Raw genomic sequence first — 15,058 nt, forward strand, 5'->3', positions numbered from 1 at the left:
CATCAATGTATCTGTTATGTTAAATATTACAAATTGACTTCATACCTGGTTTATCTGTTTCCATGCGATCAGCAAAGTCCATTTTGGTGTTGGCTACAGTGTCAGCAAGCGCTAGCAAATACATCTGGTCAAGACTGGACAATCCAGGAAGCTGTGTATGGGTTAGGTGACTAGTCAGTGCCAGTGAGTACTCCGGACCAAAGTAGTATGGGTTTTGACGAGAAGCTGTAACAGTGGACTGTAGTCTCGTCCGTGATGTACGACTATCCGCAGATGATGCTCCAATTGTTGTGTCCAGGTCATCATCCAGATTAGGGCCACTATCAAATAGATCACCATAGTCTTGCTCCATGGCCGTGCTGACTTGACCCCCAGAAGTGATGGTATCAGCTTTAGCGACTGTGTTATCCTCATCTGCAGCTAGAAGAGCATACATAGGGAGAGGTGGAATGGAGCTGATCTCCTTGTAATCCAGTTTGAGTTCCTCCTGAAGACGTGGCATGTCACAAGGACTAGCACCACTGACTGAAATCCCTCGAGGACGATTCTGATTCCATTTTGCGTCTTCCTTATCATAGTCCTCAGTATCCTCCATCTGGTGTATATCCCCACCAGCGACATATCGAACTAAATGGGCAAGTATGGCTTTCACTCTCCGTATTTTACCAAAATTTAGAAGCTCCATCAGCTTTTTAGGATGGTACTGTGGTAGGACTGGATTTGCTTGTCGAGCCGCCTCAAATAGTCCAAACTCATGAATGGCTGACAAGCTAGTCAAACTTTCACTTTTGTCCTTTGACAAACTAAACCTTAAGAGATTAGATTCAGAGCCTTGTAACTTCTCTTTTTTTAAACTCAGTGTGTTCAAATGCTTGAAACTTGGCATGGAATATGAAGGTTTAAAATGTTGCTGAGGTTTTAGACTAGATATGTTCATGGAGAGACCAGCATCCTCAAAACTCCTTTGATCATTTTCCTCCACAGGTAGAACATCATTAGTACCTGCTCCTCTCCACTGACTGTACACATGCATTTCATTGTCCATACCAACAACCAAGATCCCACCCCGAACCCATGACAAATGCATTGGTAAGGGAGGTAATCCATCAGCTGTTGATAGATCTATTGAGCGCAGTTTCATCCACTTAATCTCCTCCTGGCGATCATCTACCACCATAGACTTGGATTTCTGGAACACACTACGTCTGTGGCCGACATCCTTCATGGACTGACTGAAAGACTGAGTGTTCTTTTTGTCAGTAGTCTGACCTGAGATACCACGTTTGGAAGACTGTACAATGTCATTGGATACCTGGGAGTACATGAGTATACGTGACCCGACACCTACTGTTAAGATATGATTTCCATCCTCTGTGGATACCCAGTCAAGCTGAACTAAATGTTTCTGTTGTAACATACCAGTTTTGTTGCCATGTTCCGCTATACACTTCCTCACTGTGAAGATGGTACTGAGGCTGGGTACCGACTTTGTTCGAGTCATATTAACAAGCGAGGATGACGGAGACAGCGTCCCAGGACTATCATCCTCGTAGTGTGATGATCGTGAAGAATGATTTTCTGATGTAAATATAAAATTGAGATCTATTTCTGCTTTAGGGTCAGGAATACTTATGTTTTTTAATTCTATGGTATCCTCCAGTGTCCACTCAGAACCTCCTGTAGATAATGAAAACGAGGAGAAATGATAATGATTACATTGAAAATTTAGATTTCTTACTTGACAAAAACGAAAATAAAAGCATTGTATGTAGGAATTTCACATCAAAATATGTTTAAATCGAGACATTTATCTTGAGAGTTTTGAAATATTGCACATCCTTGGAAATTATGAGAGAATACAAAACTACAGATACTTTATATTTCTGTATCATTGAGACTTTAACCATCAAGAACCTTAAAAGAAAGTGAAAACATTGACAGCTTAATTTTTTTTTTAACATGGTAACATGCATTGGATGTTTGTCTTCAATTAAATCCCACCTGTTGATTCACACTCATACACAGCAACATAGAGGTTGACATATTTGTTGTCATTGTCTGGGGCTGACCGCACACCACCCAGACGATAAGCAACAGCCACCCGGCCACTGTACGCACAGCTCACAGAAATGGGGTGACCTATCAAGAAGGATAAGAAACTTTAAAACTGTTTACTGAGGTCAGAAAAGTCTGAAAAAGGACAACAATGTGAATCAGTTTAATATATCTTTAAACACAAAAAGGGCAAAATCAATCTTTACATATTATGACAATATAAATTATCAACTTTGCATACTAGTATCTCTTATCAATATATTGATATTCTGAAATATGTTCCAGCTAATAATTTTGCATCACAAACTATTTACCAATGTCAGACATGTGCTGAACTACATAATGATTCTTGCTTAAGAATACGACCGTTACATTTGAAGTTCATGCTTACCTCGGACATGTAACAAGCTTGCTTCAGACTGCCCCATCATGTGCCATTCTGCCCAGGAGAAAGTTGTATCCATAACATCACTACGTGTTACTGTGGAGACAGTGGGTCGCCGTATTCCGTCTTCTTCCTCTACAGCTAGTTCATAACTTGTTGTGCTACATGTCATCTCATAATGGTTTAATGCATGCGCAGCTTTCAAGTTGCATCGCCAGAAGCGTGTCTTACCATCAGAACATGCTGTTGCCAGCAGGTAAGGAGCAAGGCATGCTGGGTAGATGGAGGCAGAGCTAAGATGGCCAGCTGAGACTGAGGCGCTAACAACACTCACACCATCAGGTAGAGAGAGAGGCTGTGAACACACCTGTTCAACAGATATGGCTTTTAAATACTTACTCACACAACAAAGATTGCTGAAAATGCACCCTTTATTGATTTTTTGGTATATGTCACTGACACCACACTTCCCCCTGAACCAATGTGTAACATATAACCAGGTTAGTGCATATGTACTGAGGTGCATTTAAGGTTATCTGTTGCAATATTGAGTGTAAAAGTTATCTCAATTGTAAGTTTGAACTTCAATTTTACCTTGTATAAAATTTTGTTAATATTCTTACGTACTTGTAATTTACATTTATTGAAAGTTGGTATCTCACCAGGAGTGTTGGTCTTCCAGTAAGTAACCAATTGTCAATATAATTTGTGTCTATGTGTTACCTTTGTTGTGGAGAAGGTGAGTCGAACCACGGCAGTTGATTTGGGCAGTCCACCAACCGGTGACCCTATGTAGGAGTCAGTGTCTGACTCATCCTCCTGTACAAAGTTGTTATCTGGGACATAGTGTCGGCTTTGGTTACCTAGCAACATAAAAATAAGATATTAATATAAAGCAGTCTTCCACAGACTACAAATCAAGTATCCCATTAAACAGTCAATGAGTTAATTCACAACCCATTCTTTATACTTCTAGCTGTGGAAACAATTTCAAAGCACCTTAATTTATATTGTTTGAGCTGTACGTATAGCAGACTAGTCCCTGAAAACTCACCATCCTGGAGACCAGTCTGTGATGCAATATTGATCTTCCACATATGGATGGTAGAACCTTTATCCTTATTTCTTTCCAATACTACCAGGTAAAAGTTTTCTGAGAAGGATCCCGATTCTCTCAGGTCAACAATGGCTTCCATTCCATTAGGATTGTTACTTGGACGTCCTGTTACCAACTGTTCTTGGAAGACGTGAAGCAGCTGTGTCTGCTGCCAGTCCTGTGGGAAAAAACAATTTTATATACTGTATCCAGACATCAGAGATCTGTATCCAGACATCAGAGATCTGTATCCAGACATCAGAGATCTGTATCCAGACATCAGAGATCTGTATCCAGACATCAGAGATCTGTATCCAGACATCAGAGATCTGTATCCAGACATCAGAGATCTGTATCCAGACATCAGAGATCTGTATCCAGACATCAGAGATCTGTATCCAGACATCTGAGATCTGTATCCAGACATCTGAGATCTGTATCCAGACATCAGAGATCTGGAACTAATGATGACTGCATCTCTACTATGAAATCTTTATCTTTCACAAACAAAATAGCCAGACAGGTATTTATAACCGAGTCCCTAGTTAGACCTTTACGCTAATGTCACCAGCTGATGTTGTGCTTCACTCCTTCTATTTTGTTCAACATTTGGCCTAAACAGATTCATGAAACATTTAAAATCACCTGTAATTGTACATGAAAAAATTAAGTTTTTGTTGTTTTCGTAGATCATAAAAAAACAACAAAAGTGAATAAGATGAATTTTGAAATCTTTATCTTTCACAAACAAAATAGCCAGACAGGTATTTATAACCAAGTCCCTAGTTAGACCTTTACGCTAATGTCACCAGCTGATGTTGTGCTTCACTCCTTCTATTTTGTTCAACATTTGGCCTAAACAGATTCATGAAACATATAAAACCACCTGTAATTGTATTGTGTCACATGAAAAAATTATGTATAAGTTTTTGTTTTCGTAGATCATAAAAAAACAACAAAAGTGAATAAGATGAATTTTGTTTAAATACTTAAACACTAAGCTTGTACCACAAAACACTAATAAATAGCTTCAGACAATGCAAAAAGTACTTCACGATATGAAACATAAGACATATATAACAGTCCTATCAGGGTTAACCTCCCGACTCCAAACAATGTAATGTGGTTATCAGTGTTATTCCTGTGGTTATCAGTGTTATTCCTGTGGTTATCAGTGTTATTCCTGTGGTTATCAGTATGGTTATCAGTGTTATTCCTGTGGTTATCAGTGTTATTCCTGTGGTTATCAGTGTTATTCCTGTGGTTATCAGTGTTATTCCTGTGGTTATCAGTGTTATTCCTGTGGTTATCAGTGTTATTCCTGTGGTTATCAGTGTTATTCCTGTGGTTATCAGTGTTATTCCTGTGGTGTTATTCCTGTGGTTATCAGTGTTATTCCTGTGGTGTTATTCCTGTGGTTATCAGTGTGGTTATCAGTGTTATTCCTGTGGTTATCAGTGTTATTCCTGTGGTTATCAGTGTTATTCCTGTGGTTATCAGTGTTATTCCTGTGGTTATCAGTGTTATTCCTGTGGTTATCAGTGTTATTCCTGTGGTTATCAGTGTTATTCCTGTGGCTATCAGTGTTATTCCTGTGGTTATCAGTGTTATTCCTGTGGCTATCAGTGTTATTCCTGTGGTTATCAGTGTTATTCCTGTGGCTATCAGTGTTATTCCTGTGGCTATCAGTGTTATTCCTGTGGTTATCAGTGTTATTCCTGTGGTTATCAGTGTTATTCCTGTGGTAATCAGTGTTATTCCTGTGGTTATCAGTGTTATTCCTGTGGTTATCAGTGTTATTCCTGTGGTTATCAGTGTCATTCCTGTGGTTATCAGTGTTATTCCTGTCTAACTCTGTTTACATATCTATAACATTATTGATTACTCTGGTCCTTACAGCTAGTTTATCATTCCTTGGTAAAGTATCACTATGTATAGAGTTACCTGCTTGGCATCAGCAATGGCTTCCATTTCAATGATACAGCCCGGTCGGGCAGAAGACTGTAGACTGACAATGTTAAACAGTTCACCAGCAGCTCGCGGGGTCTCTACACTATACCCAGAGCTAGTATTACTGGAAAAACTCATCCCCTTCTGTAACTGAAATATCACAAACCCTTATACAACTAAACAAAAACTTGACATTAAAATCTATATGAATCATTGCATACATTTGTTCTTTTCAAAAATAAAAATTTGAAGACAAAAGGCAAAATTTTAACATCACATTACATCTCAATATCTATCATTGTGATATATACAGTACAATAATAGACCACTTTATGGCAGATAAATACTGATAAAAGCATGAAAATTGATATCCACAGACAAAAGAGTCCAATAAGGCAAGAAAGTATGCAGTATAATTTCAAAATTATTATACAGTGATTGAAAGATCGATAGTTTTATCAGGTATAAGGTCTGAACTAAATACATTGTATCTTACATCTTTTTTCTGACTTCCCATCTCAAGGAGTAGAGTACGAGCATCAATAACTGCCTGATACATCATCAAACTGTTCCCATTAGAGGCCACAAACAGGGCACTGGGTGAGTTACTGTAGGATCCTAGTGTAGAACTACAACAGAAATGATAAATCATCATCATGTGGGCTACCTCACTTCAAACAGGAATATATCACTGGACCGATGCTGAACTATAAACTATCATATATCACTGGACCGATGCTGAACTATAAACTATCATATATCACTGGACCGATGCTGAACTATAAACTATCATATATCACTGGACCGATGCTGAACTATAAACTATCATATATCACTGGACCGATGCTGAACTATAAACTATCATATATCACTGGACCGATGCTGAACTATAAACTATCATATAACTGGACCGATGCTGAACTATAAACTATCATATATCACTGGACCGATGCTGAACTATAAACTATCATATATCACTGGACCGATGCTGAACTATAAACTATCATATATCTATGCTGAACTATAAACTATCATATATCACTGGACCGATGCTGAACTATAAACTATCATATATCACTGGACCGATGCTGAACTATAAACTATCATATATCACTGGACCGATGCTGAACTATAAACTATCATATATCACTGGACCAATGCTGAACTATAAACTATCATATATCACTGGACCGATGCTGAACTATAAACTATCATATATCACTGGACCGATGCTGAACTATAAACTATCATATATCACTGGACTGATGCTGAACTATAAACTATCATATATCACTGGACCGATGCTGAACTATAAACTATCATATATCACTGGACCGATGCTGAACTATAAACTATCATATATCACTGGACTGATGCTGAACTATAAACTATCATATATCACTGGACCGATGCTGAACTATAAACTATCATATATCACTGGACCGATGCTAAACTATAAACTATCTCTTTACATTAAATAAATATCAAGGTAACCTGACTTGAGTTTGCTGTATTTATGAGAATCTTGTGTATTCCACCAAATAAATCCAGGAATTAATCCTCTATTTTATCACAGATTTTCTTACCATTGAAATAAATGATCCTTCTGACAGTGATTAAGTGGAAATTCAGGATAATTACAATTTTTTCTATATCCCCAGTAAAATCATTGAAATGAGGGAATTCCTGATTCATTGAGTAGCCAATCAAAAAGATTTTACTTTTTTAATTCTTTTTAAATTAAAAATAGACGAGGTACATTTCATCAGAAGGGTTTATACCTGGGTAGGAGTGTAGGCACCCATGCAACATTGTCGAAGGCAGACAGCTGCGGGGAGTTGATACGAGCCAACTCTATGATTCCACCTGACTTAGAAAGAGGTCCAACTGGATCTACTCGCCAGAGAATCAGCTCACTGCAGAACTCCACACCCCCTACAAGGCTTTCCTGACCAGGTAATCCTCCACAACCTTCCTCATTGTTGTCATCACCGATACCATTGCTATGGTGATCCCCGTTACATGGTGTCAGAGGTTTGGGGACATTGTGGTGTGATGTTGTCAATAACAAGGGTAATACTGGGTGACATGCTGCAGAATTTGTCCGGAATCTATGTCCACATGCCCTTGATGCATGGGCAACACTGACTACTGTTGAGAATTTCGAACTATCTGCAAAACTGATCTGCCATTGGTTTAAGGAACCATTGAAGTGTTTAGTGATAAGTAAAACATTAGGTATAAGCATGTTATCATTCTGTCCAGGGAAACATTTCCCAGTGGCCGGAGCAGGTTGGGGCTGTATTTTTGTAGGGGCTGTAGGGTTACAGGGGGAAAACCGGTTTTCACTGATACGCATGGCTGATTTTATGTCCATTTTACTGTAGTTACAGTACATAAGGAGATTGCTTGCCATCGTCCGGGCATCTGGCACTGGAAATGCACGTGGAAGGCACGATGAAAAGCTGACTTGGGCCTGACGGAAACAGTATGGGTTGTACTCGTCCATCCAATCAACAAGCCTGTAACAAAGAGTAGGCCATGTGATGTATGAAGTAATCTATCAGAAATAGGGCAAATGAGTAAACACAAGTTAATGTTGGAAAGCACAACCGTGAAAAGGCAACACCAACAGCGATTATGTAGATCTCATAAACTCAAGTCATATAAACATGTAAATCTATATACGTTGTGATACTGGTCAATAACAAAGCTCCATTAGGTCTATTACACTATAATGGACAGTTATCAATGTAAGCTTAATAAACTGTTTGCTGACTTCAGCACTGAATAATTTCTAACATAATTGTCTTTTTGATTTTGATTTCTAGCTAAATAATTCAAAAATATTACAAAGCTGAGGATAATGTATAAGAAGCCAGCTTAGCTGTTTTAGTACAAACTGATTAGACAAATACCACTGAGTTACTCTGAGGAATCCACAGACGACAGATAGCAGACAACAAAAACATCATTATATATGTGACACAAAAATGGATCCTCTTTAAGCTGTCAGCTACTTACCATACAAGGAAGCTACCATCCACAGGGTGTATACTAAACAACATGTCTGCACTCTGATGCCAGTCCTTCAGAAGACCTTCAATCTTTCTGTCTAAGGAATCAATCACTGAACCCTGTCCAAGGAAATAGAAATAAAAATTATATTCAAACATAAATATATTGGATTCTAAAGCAAATTGCTTTTTAATGCTGTAAAGACAATAAGAATGTTTTATGTATGCTTGTAGATAGTTAAATTATGTTGGAGAGATTTCTAAATAAGTTTTACCTTTTTTTTCTAATAAATAAAGTGAAGCTTAAAATGAGATATTCTTTCTACATCTTAACCAATAGAAATCCTCAATACAAAACATTATTAAACCTACAGGAACATCCGGGGACATTCCCCCACTGGAAGTGCCCTCCGACATGTGGTCTCCCTGTTCAGATGTGATGCTGGACTGACTCTCAGCAAAATTCCCGAGTTCTTTGGTTTCTTTTGGACTCCGATGACTCTTGTGCTTCTTCTTGAAGAGACCAGACTTCTTCTTTTTAGGATGACCTACCAATAAGACAACATCAACATAAAAATCTGTATATTTTTCCATAATCATAGTTTTTCTTTTTCTTCTTCTCTTTCATCTGTTTTCTTCCATTCTCCTTTTCTCTTCCTGTTTAGCTCTTGCCTTTCTCACATGAACTGTTTTTCTTTCTAGCCCCTTCTAGTCTCTACTATCCCCTGACTGATTCCGTTATCCTTGTCCCCTTTCCACCCCTGATCTAGCCAATTAAAGCTCTACCATCCCTCCCCTGCCAACAAATATCTTATATTTGGACACCTTCTAAATCGTGCTCCTCTCCATTGTGTGTGGCGTGTGATGTGTGTTCAGGGAAGCCATCGCTGTCTGACCCAATGTCTTGTTCATTGTGTTGATGGCTCATGCTGGACTTGTGCAGGTCTTGTAGGATCACCTCAGCCTCCATTGTAAACTGTAGCTCCTTATTATTAAGCCAGTGAAGCTGGAAGTTATGCTGGGCTTCACCCTTTGTACCAACAACTGGTAAGAGAGGGATATCTGGAAACATAGCAAGGTCAAAGGTCAAAGGTCAAAAAGTTCACTAAGTTCAACAAAGCCAACCAGTTCAAATGAGTCAATAAAATCTTTCACAAATAAGTACAAAGTGATATAAGAAAATACAATTACACCAAAGTTAAACAACATTTTTCAGAAACTATGGGTGAAAGCTGTGTACCTGTTTCTGGGTTGATACTGGCAGCTAAATGGAAGTGTAGAGGTGGTGCTACACCATTGTTGTGGAGAGCAAATTTGTGAAAATCATGTATACTGCCTGCACTGTTAATGCTGGAAAGGTTGGCCATACTCATCAGTGTATCAGGTCCAAATTTGTGATGCTTTCTTCGCTTGTGAATGGCATGTCTGTAATACAAACAACAAGGAGTCAAGAAGAATTCCTAACTGGAGAGGACAAGACTTCTAATACAAACAACACAGAGTCAGGAGCCAGGAGGCCTTCTTAACTGGAGAGGACATGACTTCTAATACAATGAACACAGAGTCAGGAGGCTTTCTTAACTGGAGAGGACATGACTTCTAATACAAGGAACACAGAGTCAGGAGGCCTTCTTAACTGGAGAGGACATGACTTCTAATACAATGAACACAGAGTCAGGAGGCTTTCTTAACTGGAGAGGACATGACTTCTAATACAAGGAACACAGAGTCAGGAGGCCTTCTTAACTGGAGAGGACATGAATTCTAATACAATGAACACAGAGTCAGGAGGCCTTCTTAACTGGAGAGGACATGACTCTAATACTGGAGAGGACATGACTTCTAATACAAACAACACAGAGTCAGGAGGCCTTCTTAACTGGAGAGGACATGACTTCTAATACAAAAACACAGAGTCAGGAGGCCTTCTTAACTGGAGAGGACATGACTTCTAATACAAAGAACACAGAGTCAGGAGGCCTTCTTAACTGGAGAGGACATGACTTCTAATACAAACAACACAGAGTCAGGAGGCCTTCTTAACTGGAGAGGACATGACTTCTAATACAAACAACACAGTCAGGAGGCCTTCTTAACTGGAGAGGACATGACTTCTAATACAAAGAACACAGAGTCAGGAGGCCTTCTTAACTGGAGAGGACATGACTTCTAATACAAACAACACAGAGTCAGGAGGCCTTCTTAACTGGAGAGGACATGACTTCTAATACAAGGAACACAGAGTCAGGAGGCCTTCTTAACTGGAGAGGACATGACTTCTAATACAAACAACACAGTCAGGAGGCCTTCTTAACTGGAGAGGACATGACTTCTAATACAAAAACACAGAGTCAGGAGGCCTTCTTAACTGGAGAGGACATGACTTCTAATACAAAGAACACAGAGTCAGGAAGCCTTCTTAACTGGAGAGGACATGACTTCTAATACAAAGAACACAGAGTCAGGAGGCCTTCTTAACTGGAGAGGACATGACTTCTAATACAAACAACACAGAGTCAGGAGGCCTTCTGAACTGGAGAGGGTGTGGCCTCTAAAATATCATGGTATTTAACAGGATATATTGAACTAGCTGTTCAGAAAAAAGATCATCACATAATGTTTAGTCTGGAATATCTACTTCAAATTACTGTAGATTAGAAACAGCTAAACATCTTCAGGTATAATCAAATTTTAGTGAGGAATTTTTGTTTTGTTTTGTTAGTTACTTTCTCATTTTTTTTACAATATCTAAAACGAAATCAGATTTAGTAAGACTTAAGCTCAATTCAACAGAATTATTTGCTTTAAAGTATGTTTTTCCATTTGTTCAACTGATTTAAAAGAGCACAGGTATTACTAAAGTTATGTTCAATGTACACTAAAAAATGTACATATTGCTAATGGATTACTTTAAAACTTTTTCAAACATGCCATCTTTCTAAGAGTTCAATTTACATGCTCACAACAAATTATCACACTGTACAACATATAATTATAAAAATTTACAATGGGCACATTATATTGAGAGAAAAGAGTTGTTGCAAACACCAGCAAAGTAAATTGATGGAAAGAAAGACGTCATAATGCAAAGAAGCATTCCACATGCAACAGAACAGCTGAATGTATCAGACGAATCCTTTAGTATCACCTGCTGAAGACTAAATAGGTTTCTAGTCGACTGAAATCATCCTTATTACAGACTAAGAAACCTGTATAAATCTGAAACAATCACTGATAGGTTTTTAAGTTTCCAATTAGACTGATCTGTACTTAGATAATGGGAATCAGATGTTTCCAGACTGATCTGTACTTAGATAATGGGAATCAGGTGTTTCCAGACTGATCTGTACTTAGATAATGGGAATCAGGTGTTTCCAGACTGATCTGTACTTAGATAATGGGAATGTTTCAGATGTTTCCAGGTGACTGATCTGTACTTAGATCTGTACCTGTACTTAGATAATGGGAATCAGATGTTTCCAATTAGACTGATCTGTACTTAGATAATGGGAATCAGGTGTTTCCAATTAGACTGATCTGTACTTAGATAATGGGAATCAGATGTTTCCAGACTGATCTGTACTTAGATAATGGGAATCAGGTGTTTCCAGACTGATCTGTACTTAGATAATGGGAATCAGATGTTTCCAATTAGACTGATCTGTACTTAGATAATGGGAATCAGGTGTTTCCAATTAGACTGATCTGTACTTAGATAATGGGAATCAGGTGTTTAGACTGATCTGTACTTAGATAATGGGAATCAGATGAGACTGATCTGTACAGACTGATCTGTACTTAGATAATGGGAATCAGATGTTTCCAATTAGAGTGATCAGTACTTAGATAATGGGAATCAGATGTTTCCAGACTGATCTGTACTTAGATAATGGGAATCAGTTTTAGACTGTTTCCAATGTTTAGACTGATCTTAGTACTTAGATAATGGGAATCAGATGTTTCCAGACTGATCTGTACTTAGATAATGGGAATCAGACTGATCTGTTTCCAGACTGATCTGTACTTAGATAATGGGAATGGGAAGACTGATCTGTACTTAGATAATGGGAATCAGATGTTTCCAACTGATCAGACTTGATCTGTACTTAGATAATGGGAATCAGATGTTTCCAGACTGATCCAGACTGATCTGTACTTAGATAATGGGAATCAGATGTTTCCAGACTGATCTGTACTTAGATAATGGGAATCAGATGTTTCCCAATCAGATGTTTCCAATTAGACTGATCTGTACTTAGATAATGGGAATCAGATGTTTCCAATTAGACTGATCTGTACTTAGATAATGGGAATCAGATGTTTCCAGACTGATCTGTACTTAGATAATGGGAATCAGATGTTTCCAGACTGATCTGTACTTAGATAATGGGAATCAGATGTTTCCAATTAGACTGATCTTAGATAATGGGAATCAGGTGTTTCCAATTAGACTGATCAGTACTTAGATAATGGGAATCAGGTGTTTCCAATTAGACTGATCAGTACTTAGATAATGGGAATCAGGTGTTTCCAGACTTAGATAATGGGAATCAGATGATCTGTACTTAGATAATGGGAATCAGGTGTTTCCAATTAGACTGATCAGTACTTAGATAATGGGAATCAGATGTTTCCAATTAGACTGATCAGTACTTAGATAATGGGAATCAGATGTTTCCAATTAGACTGATCAGTACTTAGATAATGGGAATCAGATGTTTCCAATTAGAGTGATCAGTACTTAGATAATGGGAATCAGATGTTTCCAGACTGATCTGTACTTAGATAATTGGAATCAGATGTTTCCAGACTGATCAGTACTTAGATAATGGGAATCAGGCGTACTTAGATAATGGGAATCAGATGTTTCCAGACTGATCTGTACTTAGATAATGGGAATCAGATGTTTCCAATTAGACTGATCTGTACTTAGATAATGGGAATCAGATGTTTCCAGACTGATCTGTACTTAGATAATGGGAATCAGATGTTTCCAGACTGATCTGTACTTAGATAATGGGAATCAGATGTTTCCAGACTGATCTGTACTTAGATAATGGGAATCAGATGTTTCCAGACTGATCTGACTGATCTGTACTTAGATAATGGGAATCAGATGTTTCCAGACTGATCTGTACTTAGATAATGGGAATCAGGTGTTTCCAATTAGTGTTTCCAGACTGATCTGTACTTAGATAATGGGAATCAGATGTTTCCTTAGATAATGGGAATCAGATGTTTAGACTGATCTGTACTTAGATAATGGGAATCAGATGTTTCTGTACCAGGTGTTTCCAATTAGACTGATCTGTACTTAGATAATGGGAATCAGATGTTTCCAATTAGACTGATCTGTACTTAGATAATGGGAATCAGATGTTTCCAGACTGATCTGTGCTTAGATAATGGGAATCAGACTGATCTGTGCTTAGATAATGGGAATCAGATGTTTCCAGACTGATCTGTACTTAGATAATGGGAATCAGATGTTTCCAGACTGATCTGTACTTAGATAATGGGAATCAGATGTTTCCAGACTGATCTGTACTTAGATAATGGGAATCAGATGTTTCCAATTAGACTGATCTGTACTTAGATAATGGGAATCAGATGTTTCCAATTAGACTGATCTGTACTTAGATAATGGGAATCAGATGTTTCCAGACTGATCTGTACTTAGATAATGGGAATCAGGTGTTTCCAGACTGATCTGTACTTAGATAATGGGAATCAGGTGTTTCCAGACTGATCTGTACTTAGATAATGGGAATCAGGTGTTTCCAATTAGACTGATCTGTACTTAGATAATGGGAATCAGGTGTTTCCAATTAGACTGATCTGTACTTAGATAATATAATGGGTACTTAATAATGGGAATCAGGTGTTTCTGATCTGTACTTAGATAATGGGAATCAGGTGTTTCCAGACTGATCTGTACTTAGATAATGGGAATCAGATGTTTCCAGACTGATCTGTACTTAGATAATGGGAATCAGATGTTTCCAATTAGACTGATCTGTACTTAGATAATGGGAATCAGATGTTTCCAATTAGACTGATCTGTACTTAGATAATGGGAATCAGATGTTTCCAATTAGACTGATCTGTACTAGATAATGGGATAATGGGAATCAGATGTTTCCAATTAGACTGATCTGTACTTAGATAATGGGAATCAGATGTTTCCAGACTGATCTGTACTTAGATAATGGGAATCAGGTGTTTCCAGACTGATCTGTACTTAGATAATGGGAATCAGATGTTTCCAATTAGACTGATCTGTACTTAGATAATGGGAATCAGATGTTTCCAATTAGACTGATCTGTACTTAGATAATGGGAATCAGATGTTTCCAATTAGACTGATCTGTACTTAGATAATGGGAATCAGATGTTTCCAATTAGACTGATCTGTACTTAGATAATGGGAATCAGATGTTTCCAGACTGATCTGTACTTAGATAATGGGAATCAGATGTTTCCAGACTGATCTGTACTTAGATAATGGGAATCAGGTGTTTCCAGACTGATCTGTACTTAGATAATGGGAATCAG

General features: G+C 38.1%; 1 protein-coding gene across 1 annotated transcript in view; it reads right to left on the minus strand.

Annotated features, from left to right (window-relative positions):
- Positions 1 to 15,058, minus strand: part of LOC132552112 (dmX-like protein 2) — a 94,613-nt gene that overhangs the window by 48,419 nt on the left and 31,136 nt on the right. Inside the window, exons 10-21 of the mRNA XM_060216255.1 lie at positions 9,744 to 9,928; positions 9,329 to 9,565; positions 8,882 to 9,051; positions 8,511 to 8,623; positions 7,268 to 8,008; positions 5,983 to 6,115; positions 5,481 to 5,630; positions 3,495 to 3,714; positions 3,164 to 3,303; positions 2,447 to 2,807; positions 2,002 to 2,139; positions 46 to 1,677 (exon numbers count right to left, since the gene is read on the minus strand). Coding sequence (XP_060072238.1) covers positions 46 to 1,677; positions 2,002 to 2,139; positions 2,447 to 2,807; positions 3,164 to 3,303; positions 3,495 to 3,714; positions 5,481 to 5,630; positions 5,983 to 6,115; positions 7,268 to 8,008; positions 8,511 to 8,623; positions 8,882 to 9,051; positions 9,329 to 9,565; positions 9,744 to 9,928 — 4,220 coding nt within the window. The remainder of the gene's footprint in view (positions 1 to 45; positions 1,678 to 2,001; positions 2,140 to 2,446; positions 2,808 to 3,163; positions 3,304 to 3,494; positions 3,715 to 5,480; positions 5,631 to 5,982; positions 6,116 to 7,267; positions 8,009 to 8,510; positions 8,624 to 8,881; positions 9,052 to 9,328; positions 9,566 to 9,743; positions 9,929 to 15,058) is intronic.

This window comes from Ylistrum balloti, unplaced genomic scaffold (genome assembly GCF_031769215.1).
Source record: "Ylistrum balloti isolate Yb309-2 unplaced genomic scaffold, AGI_CSIRO_Ybal_v1 Utg370236, whole genome shotgun sequence".
In the NCBI taxonomy this organism is placed as follows: Eukaryota; Metazoa; Mollusca; class Bivalvia; order Pectinida; family Pectinidae; genus Ylistrum; species Ylistrum balloti.